Raw genomic sequence first — 15,842 nt, forward strand, 5'->3', positions numbered from 1 at the left:
TTTTTTTCTCCAATCTATAGTATTTCAGAGTTGATAGGCATAATAAAGCAAACAGACAAGTAACAACAGAATTTTAAGGATTTTAAAATGAAACTTGCTTACGCCAATTTGCAGTCGTGTTCCTTGTAATCAGTCTATTAAAGTTTCCAGATATTGGAATGTACTCAGACACATTAAATCCCCCAGACACATGGGTATCAAATAGTGAGACTTTTCTTTGTTTCAGGCTTAATTCTAAATATATTTGTCTTTGAATCAAGAATGGAAATCTTATGTACAAAACTACTCATTAAATTTAAGATACCCGTAAAACCTATTAGTCCATTCGAAGAAACTAATTTCTTTTTCTCTTGTGTAGCACAAACTGAAACTGAAGCACTAGCATGCTAGATAAGTGCATCTAGACAAATACATTAATCTGAGCACACAAAGGTAACAAATTTGGAAGTGTAGTTCAGCACATCAGTTTGCAACATGATATTTATAACAATCTCTGTCTCTTCTAAATGCAAGCAACACCAATACTCTGCACATTGGGCATGTATGCAGCACCTGTGACTTGGGAAGATGAAATAATAGTCCTATAGTCTCCCCTAAGTCATTTTCTGCAGGCTGTCTCTTGCTACATCACAGTCCTCAGGCCCTTTGTGCGATCTCTTATTTGTAGAGGTTGGCCTTTGGCTGGGCAATTATGTGGGATCTCAGCAATTAACGATGTTACTTTGGCTAATGAATGTGATCCACAAATTACTGTCTCTGTTCTCAGGACTACAAAGGTGACAAAAATCTTGTTTGCTTTCAGCCAGCCTGATCACTTCAGGAAAATGAATTCTTGACTTTTTTAGCTCATGTACTGGGCTGTCCACTGGCATGTGTTAAAACCTCTAATTACTTCTTTCAGGGACAGGTGGGTAATTACATTTCTGTCACTTCTTCTTGAAAATTGCTACATCTAAGGTGGACTCAGACTTTTGCAAAACTGAGAACTTGTGACAGCTTGAATCCTGTGATGGTACAAGCAGTAGCAACTCACCTTGGAACAGTCTACTCTCAGACACAGAGGGTATGGTGGGTCACCCTTATAAAAAACTCAAATTGGGATTTTATCAGTTTAAACCAAAGGTAATATTATGTCAATTAAATACTTTTCTAGTCTGCAGCACAATTAGTATTCCTATTGCAAAAAATACTTCTATATCACATATTCTCTGTATATCTTATGAAATGGAGAGGGTTTAGATGTTGTGAGGGCACAATAGACTGGGATACTAAGGGAAGTTTGAATTAATTAAGAAAGAGCTTGCATTTTAAATGTACAACTCTGACTGTCAGTCTGATTTTAATGCTAACAAATGTATGGTTATGCGCAGGTACCAAAATATGGTGGTCACTTTATGGAGGTTCCCTTTATTTTATATTCATTTATTTTATATATATAACTATATATTTGTAAGAGTTGTAGCCAATTTTGATCTCAGCTAATTACACTAGAGTGTAGCTTGTTATTGTTGAAGAGAACTAAGTACCTGTGCCAAGGGAAGAGATTTCCTGCAAAAGCTGACACATGAGAGATCATGAGTAAAAGCCAGAAAAAGCCTTTACTGGAAAAAACCCCAACTTAGTGACTTTTCCCGTTTAAAAGGGATGAATCATGTTAATTGTATGCTGCTAGCTGGTTTGTTCTGTTGTATTCTTTTTCTCTAAGAATGTGCCTAAAGTTGCCACAGAAGCATTTTTGATGTAACAAGCTGGCTGGAAAAAAATTTGACATTTCTGTAGCCCATACTACTAAACATCAAAACACAGAGAGCCTTATCAGGGACAGAATGCTAAATATAATTTTAAAACAGGGGGTTTTTTTTGTCTTTGCTACCAACTCAGTAAAAAAACAGTAATAATGTGCATTATTGTGTGAAGGCAATTATGTTTGTATGCCTGGGCTGTGCAGCTATAAACAGTATGCTTTAGTGAGAAGTATAAATATAGACTGTGTACATTGTATTATATTTGCTAGTCTATATTTAGGGGATAAATGTGCTTTCAATAATGAGACAAAATATATGGTCACAAACTGTTCAGAAAATATTTAGTACAAAGTCAGCTTCAATATTTTTTCAATAAATTAGCAATGGAATGAGGAGACACATGGAATTTTTTGAAGTCCATACACTCTGAGAATTTATGGACTTCTTAGCTTTTTATAGAGAATGTGGTTTTTTAATTTTGTTTTGTTTCAAACCACTTCTAGGTCTCCTGCTTTCTGCAAGTTAACTGTAGAAATGCTGACAGGAACGAGCAATGGGTTAAATAGGAATTCAAATATGACTAGTTGAACTGCAGTCTTAGACCAGGAAAAATTGCTTCATGCCAGGAAACACTGCTTCATTCCAGGAAAACTTGAAGACTGGCTTAGTATCTGTGGGGAAGAACACATCCTTCATCCAGTTCTCCACATCCCACAGCCCTGTTAAGATTACATTTCTCCCTTAATGCTTTTTGCGTAGATATTTTGGCCCAGTTCCTAATATTCATCAGTTTGGCTTACTCAATATCAGCATCTTTTCATTAAATGATGCTAATTCTCTGGTAGATAAATAATGGAAGTAGGTAAATCTATTCCAACTTTAACTGTGTTTATTATGCTGTATGCATTAATCAGTGTTAGACTTCTTTTTTTAAAGGTATTTTTGTCTTAATTCTGTTTTGCACTGTATTGCAGTAGATGATGCAATGATAAATTAGGCCTTCTCATTTAAGGAGTCTTGACTTATTTTGTAAACAAAATTGTCATTTTTCTGACAAGAATTTGACAACTGGCAATGTTAAGATACAATAAAACCCTGAGCTCTCAAAAAGAAATAGTGGCTTAGCAGCCAGGGGCAGAATGAGGTTCACTCTTAAACAGAAATTGTAGTGCTTCAGTGAATAGTCCTGTCTGAAAAACCAAAACAGTTTTTGAAATGTTGGAAGACATTAGGAGTTTTGACACAAAGCACCTCTTTACCTTTAATAGTTATGAGATTTTAGAACATGTTTTTTTAAAGAAAGTAACCTTAAACAAAAATGTTAGCACTTTTTTCTAGCATTGTGTTGTACATCTGCATTGTACTTAGTAAAACCTGTTAGAATTAGGGATGTTCTATATTTTGGTAAGGTATTGGTACTTTCCAATTACAGTACTGGTAGATCAACATTCTGAAAATGTATTTTAATTATTGATGTATGACTTAGTTTTCAAATCTTAAAAATTTATTTAAAAATAGAGTGAGGATTAAAGGCAACATTTTATGCTTTTTCAAATTATTAATCTAGTATTAAAATTTCAATTTTAATTGAAAATGGAGGAAACTTGAGCAAGAAGAATTTAATGATAAGCGGGGATATGATTTGGGCGGGAAGTAAAATGTGAGTGATGGTATTTGAAAGAAGCAAGTGGTTTATTGTCAGTCTGCTGCTTTAATTTAATCACACTTTTGCTTAAAAAAATGCATGTGTTGTTAACAGTTCTAACACACGAGAATTGAAATTTAAAATACCATTGCTTTTGTTGTTGCTAGATGTGGTGTTTACCAGAAGAATATTTTAAAGTGGGAATGGCTAATATTTTTTGTCTTCCTTGCATTCTCAATGAATAATTTATTATCTTTCTGTCATATACAACACAGATCTCATTTTGACATCTTGTTCAGAGTTACTGTACAGTCTCTCAAACCAAGTCAGTTTAGACAGGACAACTCTGTTATCCTTGGAGGAGTTAGAAATAAACACAAATTCAATTCAAGTGCCTTTGAACACTCAATAGCTTAAAAGTGTTAAAATATTATGATAGTTTTCAAATTAAAAATGTCTTCTGATATTTGCATAAGGTACTGTAAAAAATTATCTTAAAGTAATTTTTAACATGCTAATCTTTCACTGTGTGACTGAGTTTCTACTGGCTAATAAAAATAATCTATTCTTCTTATTAATGTCCTGTAAAAAGACAGAAAAAAACATTCTTCGAGATTTCAGTGATTAAGATTTATGTGACTGGCTAACATTTTTTTTTTCCATAAGGTTCTCTCTTTACTTGCTTCAACATATTTGAAATTAACAATCAGATATTTTCATGTTTAGGTTTACCTTGGATATTCACCTTTAATGTGAAGTTTTATCCCCCTGATCCTTCACAGTTGACTGAAGACATCACTAGGTATGCACAGTTCCCAATTTTAGACTTAAAATTACTACTAGTCTAATTGGAAAACCATATAAAATGTCTTCTTCAGTTTCTGGATGCTGTACACTGTAGATGTTCTTACATACATCAACTGCTTTTTGGAACAAGGTTGAAAAGGTAAAGTGAAAACTTCTGGAGGAAACCTGAGAAAGAAGAATTTAATGATAAGCGGGGATATGATTTGGGTGGGAGGTAAGATGTGAGTGATGGTATTTGAAAGAAGCAAGTGGTTTATTGTCAGCCTGCTGCTTTAAAATAAAACAAACAAGGGCATTGGTGGTTTTGAGCGCAAAGCTCAGGGGATCCAAGGCACTTCAGTAATAATCTAGACTAGATTGATGAAAATGTGGTTTTACACATATGGATTAAATAAAGCCATGAAACATAATAAAATGTGAAAATAATTATCTTCCAAACTTCTTAGATAGAAAATACTTAGAATGCAGTGGATACTAGGCACCTAAAATGTAGCATTGTAAGAGTAACATAATTGGGGACTGAGTGCAGGGAATTGACTCATTTTTTTCAGGAGTTATGGAAAACCTAAATACTTAGTTTTAGTTTAGAGTTAGCTGAGACTGCTGAGGCAGGATGTATGTTACTACTACACATTGCATCGGATCAGTCTTCTGCACAAAATAAGATAGCTACACAAGTATGCAGTTGATATATTGCTACAAATAGTCTAAGACATTCAGTTCAGAGTATATTTATGAGAAGCTGTGTTTGAAAATTTTCAGTAAGTTGGTTGGCTTTTCAATTGTGCATTCAATTGATAAAAGCAATTCTGTTATATCTTAAAGCTAAACTCCTTAAAATTTAAGTTTCACTAGTAAGACTTTTTTCATTTACATTAAAAACTATATGGAGGATATTAAGCTGATTGCTAACTTGTTAAATTTGGTAGAACACTGCAGTTCCTGAAATATTAAATTCTAATACATACATGGTTTAAGGAAGGTAATTATGCTTTCAGTACTAAACTGGATTTCTTTCGTACATTGCCTGACTTGATTAGCTTGTGAACTGCAAGGGATGTAAATGTTAGAGTTTTAAAGCCAAAGGGACATGTCAAAGAAATGCAGAACTTTTTATTTTTAAACCATAGATACCCACAGGCTACAATGTGAACTGAAGGAGTTCCTAAGTAAACTTTTGTTTAAAACTACAATTACAATTTACATTGGAAATCAGAATTTTTCCTGCTTTTCACACTTTTTAGTGAAAGTAATATTGACTCTTAAAAATAAAGTGAAATTTACTGTGTGATAATAATGCTCAAATAATGTAAGGTGTAACAAGTTATTAATGCATTGACTTACTTTAAAATATTCTTACATGATTACATGCATCTTGATGAATTCTGTCATATCTCTTATTAATTTGCTATTGGTAACACTTTCTCTATTCTTTGTTTCCCCCACCCCCTCCCCCTTCCTTTGTCTTCCAGGTATTTCTTGTGCCTACAGCTTCGTCAGGATATTGTATCTGGTCGACTGCCCTGTTCTTTTGTGACTCATGCCCTCCTTGGTTCATATACCCTGCAGGCTGAGCTGGGTGATCATGACCCAGAGGAACACCGCAGTGATTATATCAGTGAATTCCAATTTGCACCCAATCAAACTCAAGAAATGGAAGAGAAGGTGGCTGAGCTACACAAAACACACAGGTGTGTCAGATACAGTGGGATGAAATGAAGCCATCGTGCTTTGTCACATTTATGTCAGTTCTGTTAAGAGTACGTGTAAAACTGCTGAGCTGAAATTATTGTTACTTTGGAAATTGTTTGTTATGTAACCAAAAGGTCTTAGTTTTCTGTTTTTGAAAATTTCAGTTTGAAAAATAATAAATTCACTAAGATCTCAGAAGAGAACTTTGGGAGAAAATATTTTTATCTGAGCACATCAATTAGTTTAAGCAACATACAGCTAGAATATTTTGAAAGAGTAAAGGTGAAAATCTGTGCTCAAGGAAAATAATATGCTCTGAAAGAACACTACCTGTAGGGCAGAAATGCTCTTGATACCTTATAAACTGAGGTTTTCTATGTGTCTGAATTCCAGGATTGCACTCAGTTTTGACTCTCAGTTTTTTGTGAGTAAACTCAAGGCTTATTCAATGGTTTTAGGGGCTTGACTCCAGCACAAGCGGATTCCCAGTTCCTAGAAAATGCTAAGAGACTCTCCATGTATGGAGTGGATTTACATCATGCCAAGGTATTGGAGATTGGTTTGGTTTTTTTTTTGTTTTATGATAGACATGCTTAGTATTAAAGAAAACAGTGTATATATAGATTATTTTTTAAAAAATTATATGCTTAATTCTTGGTTATAAGCCTTTATCTCTTGGTCACAATAATTACTCAGTTTATAGCTCTAACATTCTTAGAACTTGTTTTATGTCTAAGTTTATTTAGTACATAGACTTACATGCAACTTGGAAGTAATATTTTATTCATAAGAGCAGATAAATACATTTAAAATGTCAGATTTTTTTTATGCCAAGGAGATGTTGGGCCATAAAGTAAAGCCTGAAAGAAGATATAATTGTTTCCATAATACCATGAGAGTTGAAAACAGATGGGGGAGGTCTTGGGGGAGAGTGTATTTTGGTGCTTTTCTACTTCTCTGGGTAGGTCAAATCCAGAATCTCAAATAATTAGGAAACTGAGGTATGCTAAGCATATAAGTCATACATTTAAAAAAGGAAAAACAACACTTCTAAGTACTGGAGAAACGTTGTTTAATTTTGTTTTGTTAGTTATGCCAGTGAAGCAACTTCTTGATGACAGTGTTGGCATTTGATGTAGTTGTTTTGTTGTTGGGAAGGACATGAGATTCTGCTGTATTGTGTGGGTATCAAAGCATGATCAGTAAGTGATTAGTTTTGTGGCCTGTAAAACTTGCATCAGATGCTGTCAGTGGAAGAGAATGCTCAGAAACCTTTCTGTTACTTCCTGTATCTTTACTGGAATAGTAGTTGACTGTAAAAGATCACCTTGATCACCAACTTGTTCAGACTTACACTGACTGCTTTAAGTTGGAAAGGCCTATTTTTAATTTTTCTTCTTTTAATATTTGTTGAAATTATTGGTAGCACACACACTGGCCATACCCTTCCTTGCTTTTATGTTGTTAAATTAGTCCCTATTACCAGAATATTGAAGAATTTCCCAGAACTGTGGCATATACTTTGGCCTATGAGTGCCAAAAACGTTCAGTTGGAAGCTTTTCCTAAGAAATTAATACACTTGGCTATTTTTTATTTAAGAATCTCATTGTCAGAGTCTTCCAGGATGGAATATGAAACATGTCCCAGTTACATTATTTTCCCTCTAGGTACGTCAGCAATAATTGTATGGAATGTTATTAAACTGATTTTTATGAAATTGTCTCATACATGATAGGATTCTGAAGGTGTGGATATCATGCTGGGTGTATGTGCTAATGGTCTGCTGATTTACAAAGATAGACTCCGGATAAACCGCTTCGCTTGGCCAAAAATTCTGAAGATTTCATACAAGAGAAGTAATTTCTATATCAAAGTCAGGCCAGCAGAAGTAAGTAGCATCTTTCTGTCTTATTTCTTTTGTGAGATCATTTCTATCCAGCAAAAAGAAAACATCCTCAATTTTTCCCCAGTTGCCTTCATAAGCTTATGAGGGATTTGAGCAGAACTTAGGAGTGTTTTTTTCTCTTCAGATTCTACTGATTGTATTAAATACTGTGACTAGTAAATGCAAACCAAGAAGAAAATCTGTTTTCTTTTGTTAATAGATGCCATCTTGTAATTTTATGGTTTTTTAACGTACAAAGCTAGTTACACTGGCCATGTTTTTACTGTCTATACAAACCTGCAGTCCTGGGAGAGAGACAGCTTCTCTTCCTCTTCAAGTATAACTGTTCACCAAATGTCAGTAAATCTAGTTTGTGGCTGTAACCAAAGGCTTGAGTTCCTGTAGGATGTTAGAACCCTGTTAGCTGCTGTGGAAGTTGTGGATTCAACTTTCTTTTCAGTTACCTACAAAAGTTTGTGAGAGTTGCTGGGGGGGGGGGGGCAGGAGGCTACATTTTGAACACATTGTAACTGGAAATTTAACAAAAAACGAAAATGTCAAACACTGCAATACTTTTTTCAGACTATGCTCTAAAATATTTAAGGTAGCTTTTGCTGTGTGAATAAATAAAACAAAAGAGAAGTCATACCAGCTTTACAATACTAGCATTGTAGTTTTGTAAGTTTTGGAACACAGATGTATTGTTCTTGCAGTTCCTGATGGTGTGCATAGATGAAATACTTTTGCTAAGAAACTGTTATACAGTGAAACAGATCATATAATCTTAACACTGCAGTATGCATTTCAGACTCTTATTAAATCCAAAGAAAGTGTGCAGCACATCCTGCAGTACCATTGCTTCATGCAGTTTAAGTACATTGGTCAACTAGTCAGAAAATCAGCAAGGAACGCTGAAGTATTATTGGATTTCTCAAGAATCATTAGTACAGATTAGGAAGTGTTTATGTGATTATTACCCATTATGACTTAGCCCAACAAGTATAATTCTTTTAAAAGGCTGGAAATTCTGATCTTTTTTAGATTTATGTTTTTTTTTAATCTTATGAAGTCTCATGACAAGAATGTTACAGCTTGATACAGTAATGGAACTATCTGAACTCTACCTATTAATTAATAGCCAGCTTAAGGAAATGCGTTAACTTATTTGTGGATTCTTTCTAGCTGGAACAGTTTGAGAGCACTATTGGGTTCAAACTGCCAAACCACCGGGCTGCTAAAAGGTTATGGAAGGTTTGTGTGGAGCACCATACTTTCTTCAGGTAAATGATAATTCTCTGCTTCCCCCACTTAACAAGGTATGCTCCCCCATTTTAAAGGATATGAGGAAAGTAGAGATTTCCCCCATCTTTGCCCCTAATTTTTCAGTCCAGTAACACTTCTTAGAAGACACCCTGACAATCACTGACTCCAAATTACCAATTCTTAAAGTCTCAAGTACAATTAACTGCTTTATCAAAACTTTCAGAGTGCTAACAGGATGGAACTAAACAAGTGATTGTGCATCACTGGAGATATTCAAGAGTTTTCTGGATGACCCATCGTGGTCCCTTCCAACCGGACTCATTCTATGGTTCTGTTATAAGATTTCCTGAGAGATTGACTCTGCAGAATGACCATCTAGAAAGCTACTCTACATCTTCACAAGAAGCTCTCAGGGCTTGACAGTAATCTTCATTCAATTAGCTTTAATGTTAATATTCAATTAACTTGAATATTCTGCCGAGTGTAAATGCTTACAGCTGAGTTTTTCCTTATTTATGAGCTGGGCTGAGTTCACAGTCATTCCTCGAAGAAGATAATCCCTTTAAAAATAGACTATTGTTTATAGTCTGCATTTTTTTCCCCAGCAAATGAGGAACACCAAAAAATTCTGAATTGGTCATTGAAACTATCAACTATTTGTAAATGAGCACTTGACAACAAGCCACAGTCTGCTTCTTCCAGGGAAAAGGAAATTAAAGAATCTTCATTTGATTTTTATAATAACACACATTCCATGAGGGAGTGCATGTTCCCCATGCAGCCTAGGAGTCACAGATGTAGGTTGAATCTCTTATGGATTGGATAGGCATTAAATCCGAGTTTCTTGCTTTAAAGCACAGTAACTAGGGTATGTAAAGGGTAAGCTTTCTCTATCAGTAGCCTGTTTGTTTTAAAAAGAAGTTGTGTTTTAAGGTAGACGCAATCCTGTTACTGAATACACTTGCTAGATTGAGAACTTCAGAAAACTTGGAGACCAGGAGACCTAAGTAGTTGATTACTGGAACTGTCTTATTGGATGGCTTTCAGTATTCAGATTTTCATTGAATGTAGCATAATCTTGAATGCAATGTTGGAATTTATTCTGATATTGGCAAATTTCAGCATAAATCAGTCTTCAAATGCTTAATTTAGAAGCACTTCTATTTTAAATCCTGATCAGAGTTTTTTTTTTTCATGTTAATAGAATTCATTAACTATGTTAATTAACATAATCAAGCATTCTATTCTTCTTGAACATTTGAAGTCTGCTTTGGCTGGTGTCTATTACTATAAATAGCATGCAGTTCTGTGCACAATGAAAAGTTTTTATCAATACTCTTCAAATAGCTCATGCAGTGATTTACTTTGCTGGTAAACTGTATAACCTAGTTTTATAGTAATAAAATAGAATTGAGTAAAGAAAAAACAAATCTTATTCAAGTCAAAAATCCTAAACTGACCACTACCATTTGCAAGTATGAAAGTTTTCAGGAGCATTAATAGGTATGAGATGATCTTATTACAGAAATTCTGACATAATAAAAATAAGTGGATTTTATTCCAATCAGAAGTGGCTTTTCCTAACCAGGAATGACATTACAACAAGAATTATGTAATAAATACTTCAACCATTCTGTAAAATCCATATATTCCACTGATGTCATCTGACGGAAAATCCTCAGAACGTCTCATCCCGATTTAAAAACAGTAAAATAAATCCAGCTCTATTTTCCTCCAAAGATAAAAAGCAGAAAGCAATTGCTGCAGTGTGTAAAGCTTGTGTATGATGCCACAGTAAATTGTATACAGTTTAGATGTATATTTTTAGCTTTCAAATTTCTTAGCATGCCCTGTATAACATGGTAAGATTCCTTGTGTTGTCTTATGTAATGTTTCAGTTTTTCTCAAATAACCACCTTAAGATAGATTTTCTTATGTGTAGGAAATTCAGCCAATATATGAAGTTATTTTAAAAAGTTGCAATGAAATACTGAAATATTGAAAATGACAACCAAAAGGCATGGTACTCACTTATTATCAGCTCAAACTCATGGGATTCCAGTACCATTTTCAAAGAGCAACAATCTACTTCAAAAATATAGTCAGACTATATATCTACATTAATCTTTTGAGGTAAGCTCAGCTGGCAGCTCTGGATCTTAACCAGCATCTGCAGAAACGTGCTTATATTTACACTTTATGGGATTTTATTTGAAATTTTCACAATTGTTTGTGTCTCCTCAGAATACCATAAAGTGGTAAAAGCATAGTTTTCAGTTATTTTATGTAATTAAACCTGTAATACAAAAAATCCATTCAAGTGCCCTTAATCAGGAAGTAATTAGTTCTCTTGTTTTTTCCACATTAAAAGATTAAAAGTTTATCTCAGCAGGGTGGAAGATAAAAATGGCAGTTAATGCTGTAACCTTGCCAAAACTGGAAAATCAAGAACAGAAGGAACCTTGGAAAAACCCTTTTAGCCTTCTTCCTCTTAGTGCATAATGCATTCTCTCTTGGAAATAATGGGGAGAAAGACTGTTTTACAGAAGCAAGGAAAGTGAAGCTCCATATAGTTGCAATTTTATTACATAAGCAGCCTTAGTGCAGAAGGGTGGATGAGTTTGTCTTGAACTGTTTTCTTTAAAAATGTGTTGGAACAGATTAAGATTCAGGTGTGTGCCTGTGCACCTTAGGCATGGGGGATTGGATCCTTCTGGCTAGTGCTATTGCAAAGCCATAAACATACTCTCTTAGAGAAAATGGTAATCTACTGAGCTGTATTGTTTGCATGGCAAGGTTTTGGTAGTGGGGGGGCTACAAGGGTGGCTTCTGTGAGAAGCTCCAGAAACTTCCCTTATGTCTGATAGAGCTAATGCAAGACAGCTCTAAGATGAACCTGCTGCTGGCTAAGGCTGAGCCCATTGGTGACAGTGTTGATGTATTTAAGAAGGGGAAAAAACTACTGTGCAACAGCAGTGGCAGCTGGGGAGAGGACTGAGAATATGTGAGGGAAGCAACTGTGCTGACCCCAAGGTCAATGAAGAAGGAGGAAGAGATGCTCCAGGTGCCAGAGCAGAGATTCCCCTGCAGCCCTTGGTGCAGACCATGGTGAGGCAGGCTATCACCCTGCAGCCCATGGAGATCCATGGTGGAGGACCCCATGCTGGAGCAGAGGGATGCCTGAAGGAGACTGAGACCCTGCACTGAGGAGGGTTTGCTGGCAGGACTTTTGATGGCATGGGGAACCCATTATGGAACAACCTGTTCTTTGAAGGACTGCACCCTGTGGAAGGGACCCTTGCTGGAGTTGTTTGTGAAGAACTCCAGAGCCTGTGAGAAGGGCTCATATTGGGACTTTCCTGTAGGACTGACTCCCATTGGAGGAACCCTACTCTGGAAGAAGGGCGTGAGGAGTCCTGCCCCCTATGAGAAGGGAGTGTCAGAGACACTGATGTGTGTGATGAATTGACCACAGCCTCCATTCCCTGTCCCCCTGCCCTGCTGGTGAGGAGGAGGTAGAGCAAATTAGGAGTAAAAATTAAGCCTGGTATTTTTAAGATTGGGTTTATTTCTCATTACCCTACTCTGATTTGATTGATAATAAATTCAATTAATTCTTCCCCAAGTCGAGTCTGTTTAGCTCATGATGACATCTCGACCCATGAGCTTCTTGTTGTATCTTTTTCTCTCTGGTCCAGCTGAGAAAGGGGAGTGGCTTTGGTGAGACTCTCATATCCAGCCAGGGTCAACTCACCATAGTAGCTCACTATCTTTTTGCTAGGTATCTGAAAACTCTTCAATTTTACTGACATATCTTTAGAACAACTGTCATAGTTTTCAGAACCCAGTACTGGATACTGTTTTAACATATGTTGATCAGATTCCACTGACACAGATATTCCTGTGCAAATGCTTCAAAAGAAGAGAACAAAGTCAGCTTACTCTGAGGTCTCGCTTGCTAATCTGTGCCGTCCTCAATGCAAAGGGCACAGTAATTGCTGGTTCTGCTTGAAAGAAGCTGATGTTCAGTGAGCTGCTCATTCTTTGCAGATCCTCAAATCAGAAAGCTCTATTTGCAATAATCTTGATAGTTCTATACAGAGAGAGAATAGGCCGTGGAGACTGCCGTGCTAGGTGAGCATGTATTTGCAGCATTACATTGATCCAGGAAATGACATCAAAGGCCTTGCCAGAGAAGTGGGGACTGGGAAGAGTTCTTGCAGTGATGACTGTTTATCTTATCAAAAAGGATGGCACAGGTACAAACAGTATCCTCGGTGTTGCAGTTGATGGCTCAGATTTCAGAAACAAAGTACAAGCCATGAGGGTTAGATGAATATGAACTTTGAGATCCTCAGACTAAAGGAAATTCAGGGAGGTATAGAGGACCTGTCTTCAAACTCATGTGATGTCAAAACCTGGGGGAACAAAACAGAATCTCTTACAGCCAATTCTGCCACATTGATACTTGGACTTTCTTGACATTGACTCCAATATTTAAGGTACAAACATACATACCCAGCATTAACAGTACAAGTAACTGAAGCTCTTTTTCACCCCTTTCACAGTATGGTTTTCCCCCCCACTCCTTATATCCAGCAAACATCAACCTATGTAAATGTATAAATGACTTTGTGAAGAAACCAGTCTGACTGTAAACTGTTAGGCTACTTACTGTTGGGTCACAACTCTCCAGCCATCTCAGTCTTTTTGCACTTGATACAGCATTCTATACAACTTTGAGATGCTATTCCCTAACTTTGAGGAACAAGTGCTGTATTGGTACCTCAGAATATAGGAAAGACAGTGGAAGTGAAACGTACAGTTTTTACTATAAGTAACATTCTAGGGAGAGAGATCTGAGAGGTATTCTGCATGGACCTATAATGGCCTTGGCTTTCTACAAAAAAATACAATTTAACCAAGATAGCACCATGAGAATCCCAGATGCTTAGTCATACTGTGGAAAAATGTGATGGTTATCAGTGTCACTCCAACTGCAAATAGTAAATAACATGCATTGTTTTGGAAGGTCTTTGAAGAGTTTGCAGTAGAATCCTTTTTTGGAGACCACAAATTATGCACATGGACTGAAGCTGGAATACAATAACTAGCTTTAAAGTACCTAATTAAATACCTAAAATAAAACCCTTTTAACTGACTTTCCTCATACTTTCTTTCTAGACTTGTATCACCGGAACAGCCTCCAAAAGCAAAGTTTCTAACCTTGGGTTCCAAGTTCCGCTACAGTGGACGTACGCAAGCACAGACACGGCAGGCAAGCAACCTCATAGACAGACCAGCTCCGTACTTCGAACGCACGTCAAGCAAACGTGTTTCCAGAAGCCTTGATGGAGGTATGAAATTTGACATATTTTTTCAGTGTAATGATTACATTGTGTGCTGTCACTCTGATCTGACCAACATTCAAAAATATCGACATTATGGATGGCCAGAAGGTCAACTGACAAAATTTATGAATTTCAGTTTCTAATGGGTGACGTGTGAGGAGTAGCCACTTCATGTATTTATCAATGTTAGGGGACCTAAACAATAAGTTAAGTCTCTGCCTAAATTGTATGGCACTGCTGTGAATATATGGAGAATTCTATTCTGGGTACATAGCATCCGTGTACACTACTCATATCTTTTTTTATGGGATAGGCATGCATTATAGGCTGTTAATCAGAATTGTTTGGTCAGTGGCATCTTTTGGGATCTAGGTTGGCCTGAATGTCTCTACAATAAACATAAAAGGATGAACAAGTTTTTTTCCTAGTTTTCTATCATTTAGTTCAGTATATTGCTATTCTTGTATATTTATTCAATACCTTAGTGTTTAGTTAAAAAATTTTATGTTGACTTTGAATAGCTAAAGGGTTTGGGGTTTTTTTGTCATTACTAGAGTTCGGTTTCTTTGAGCAGAAATACTGTCTGGTTTCCTTTATTGGAAACAGGCATTCTTTTCAAAGGCAAGTATGCCAGCAGTATGTGTGAGAGATGTATAAGCACATGTCTTACTCTAAATGACTTCTGTAATGATAAATAATAGAATAACTCTTCAGGAAAATAACATGAAGCTTCACTGGAATAAAAGTGAACCATAACAATTATGTAAGTTTAGCTACAACTGAGCTGTCAACTGCACCTTATTTTCTTAAAAAATCTTCTACTTACAAGAGTTTTGCTTCTGCAAATATTCATTCTTCTATACTATGACAAATGAACAAACTCTGACACTTGCTTGGAATACCTACCAAGTCTTACCTTCTGTGAACCAAAGTAGAAATAAGAGGCAAACATGCTTGCACTGACAGCATGTGATGAGTCCATGTGGCAACCAAAAGTCTTGTCACCACATCAGTGTTACTGTCTGACTCTGGTTTAGTTCCTCTTCTTCTTTTGGTTAGAAACAATTTAAATTCTTCCCAGCTCTCAGAGGTTGTATAATCAAGACTTTCTGGGATCCGTTGTACATCATCTACAGAATACAGGCGTGTGTGCACATGTGTTCAGGCCCAAACTTTCACTCTTACAGAAGCATCACAGTTAAAATTTTGAACGTCATGAAACATTGCTCTGAAAGCAGCTTTGCACAAAAGGATCTGAGGATTCCCACGGAACAAGTTGAACATGAGTCAACACGACTGTGCCCTTAAAGCAAAGAAAACCGACTGTATCCTGGCTTGTATTAGCAAGAGCACAGCTGGCATATTAGAAGAAATTATTATCCCTCTCTATTCAGTACTTCGTGAAGACCATACCTGAAATACCGTGTCTATCTTTGGGTTCTACAGTATTAGA

General features: G+C 36.2%; 1 protein-coding gene across 5 annotated transcripts in view; it reads left to right on the plus strand.

The window, feature by feature from the left end:
- The window catches only part of EPB41L2 (erythrocyte membrane protein band 4.1 like 2), a 69,867-nt gene that overhangs the window by 25,572 nt on the left and 28,453 nt on the right, over window positions 1-15,842 (plus strand). For all 5 annotated transcript variants that reach the window (XM_027751500.2, XM_027751569.2, XM_027751587.2 and 2 more), the window contains exons 6-11: window positions 4,117-4,192; window positions 5,670-5,888; window positions 6,348-6,435; window positions 7,626-7,778; window positions 8,958-9,055; window positions 14,223-14,395. In XM_027751500.2, the coding sequence (XP_027607301.2) occupies window positions 4,117-4,192; window positions 5,670-5,888; window positions 6,348-6,435; window positions 7,626-7,778; window positions 8,958-9,055; window positions 14,223-14,395 (807 nt within the window). The remainder of the gene's footprint in view (window positions 1-4,116; window positions 4,193-5,669; window positions 5,889-6,347; window positions 6,436-7,625; window positions 7,779-8,957; window positions 9,056-14,222; window positions 14,396-15,842) is intronic.

The sequence above is a fragment of the Pipra filicauda genome, unplaced genomic scaffold (genome assembly GCF_003945595.2).
Source record: "Pipra filicauda isolate LSUMZ 115617 unplaced genomic scaffold, ASM394559v2 scaffold23_size5868930_pilon, whole genome shotgun sequence".
Taxonomy (NCBI): Eukaryota; Metazoa; Chordata; class Aves; order Passeriformes; family Pipridae; genus Pipra; species Pipra filicauda.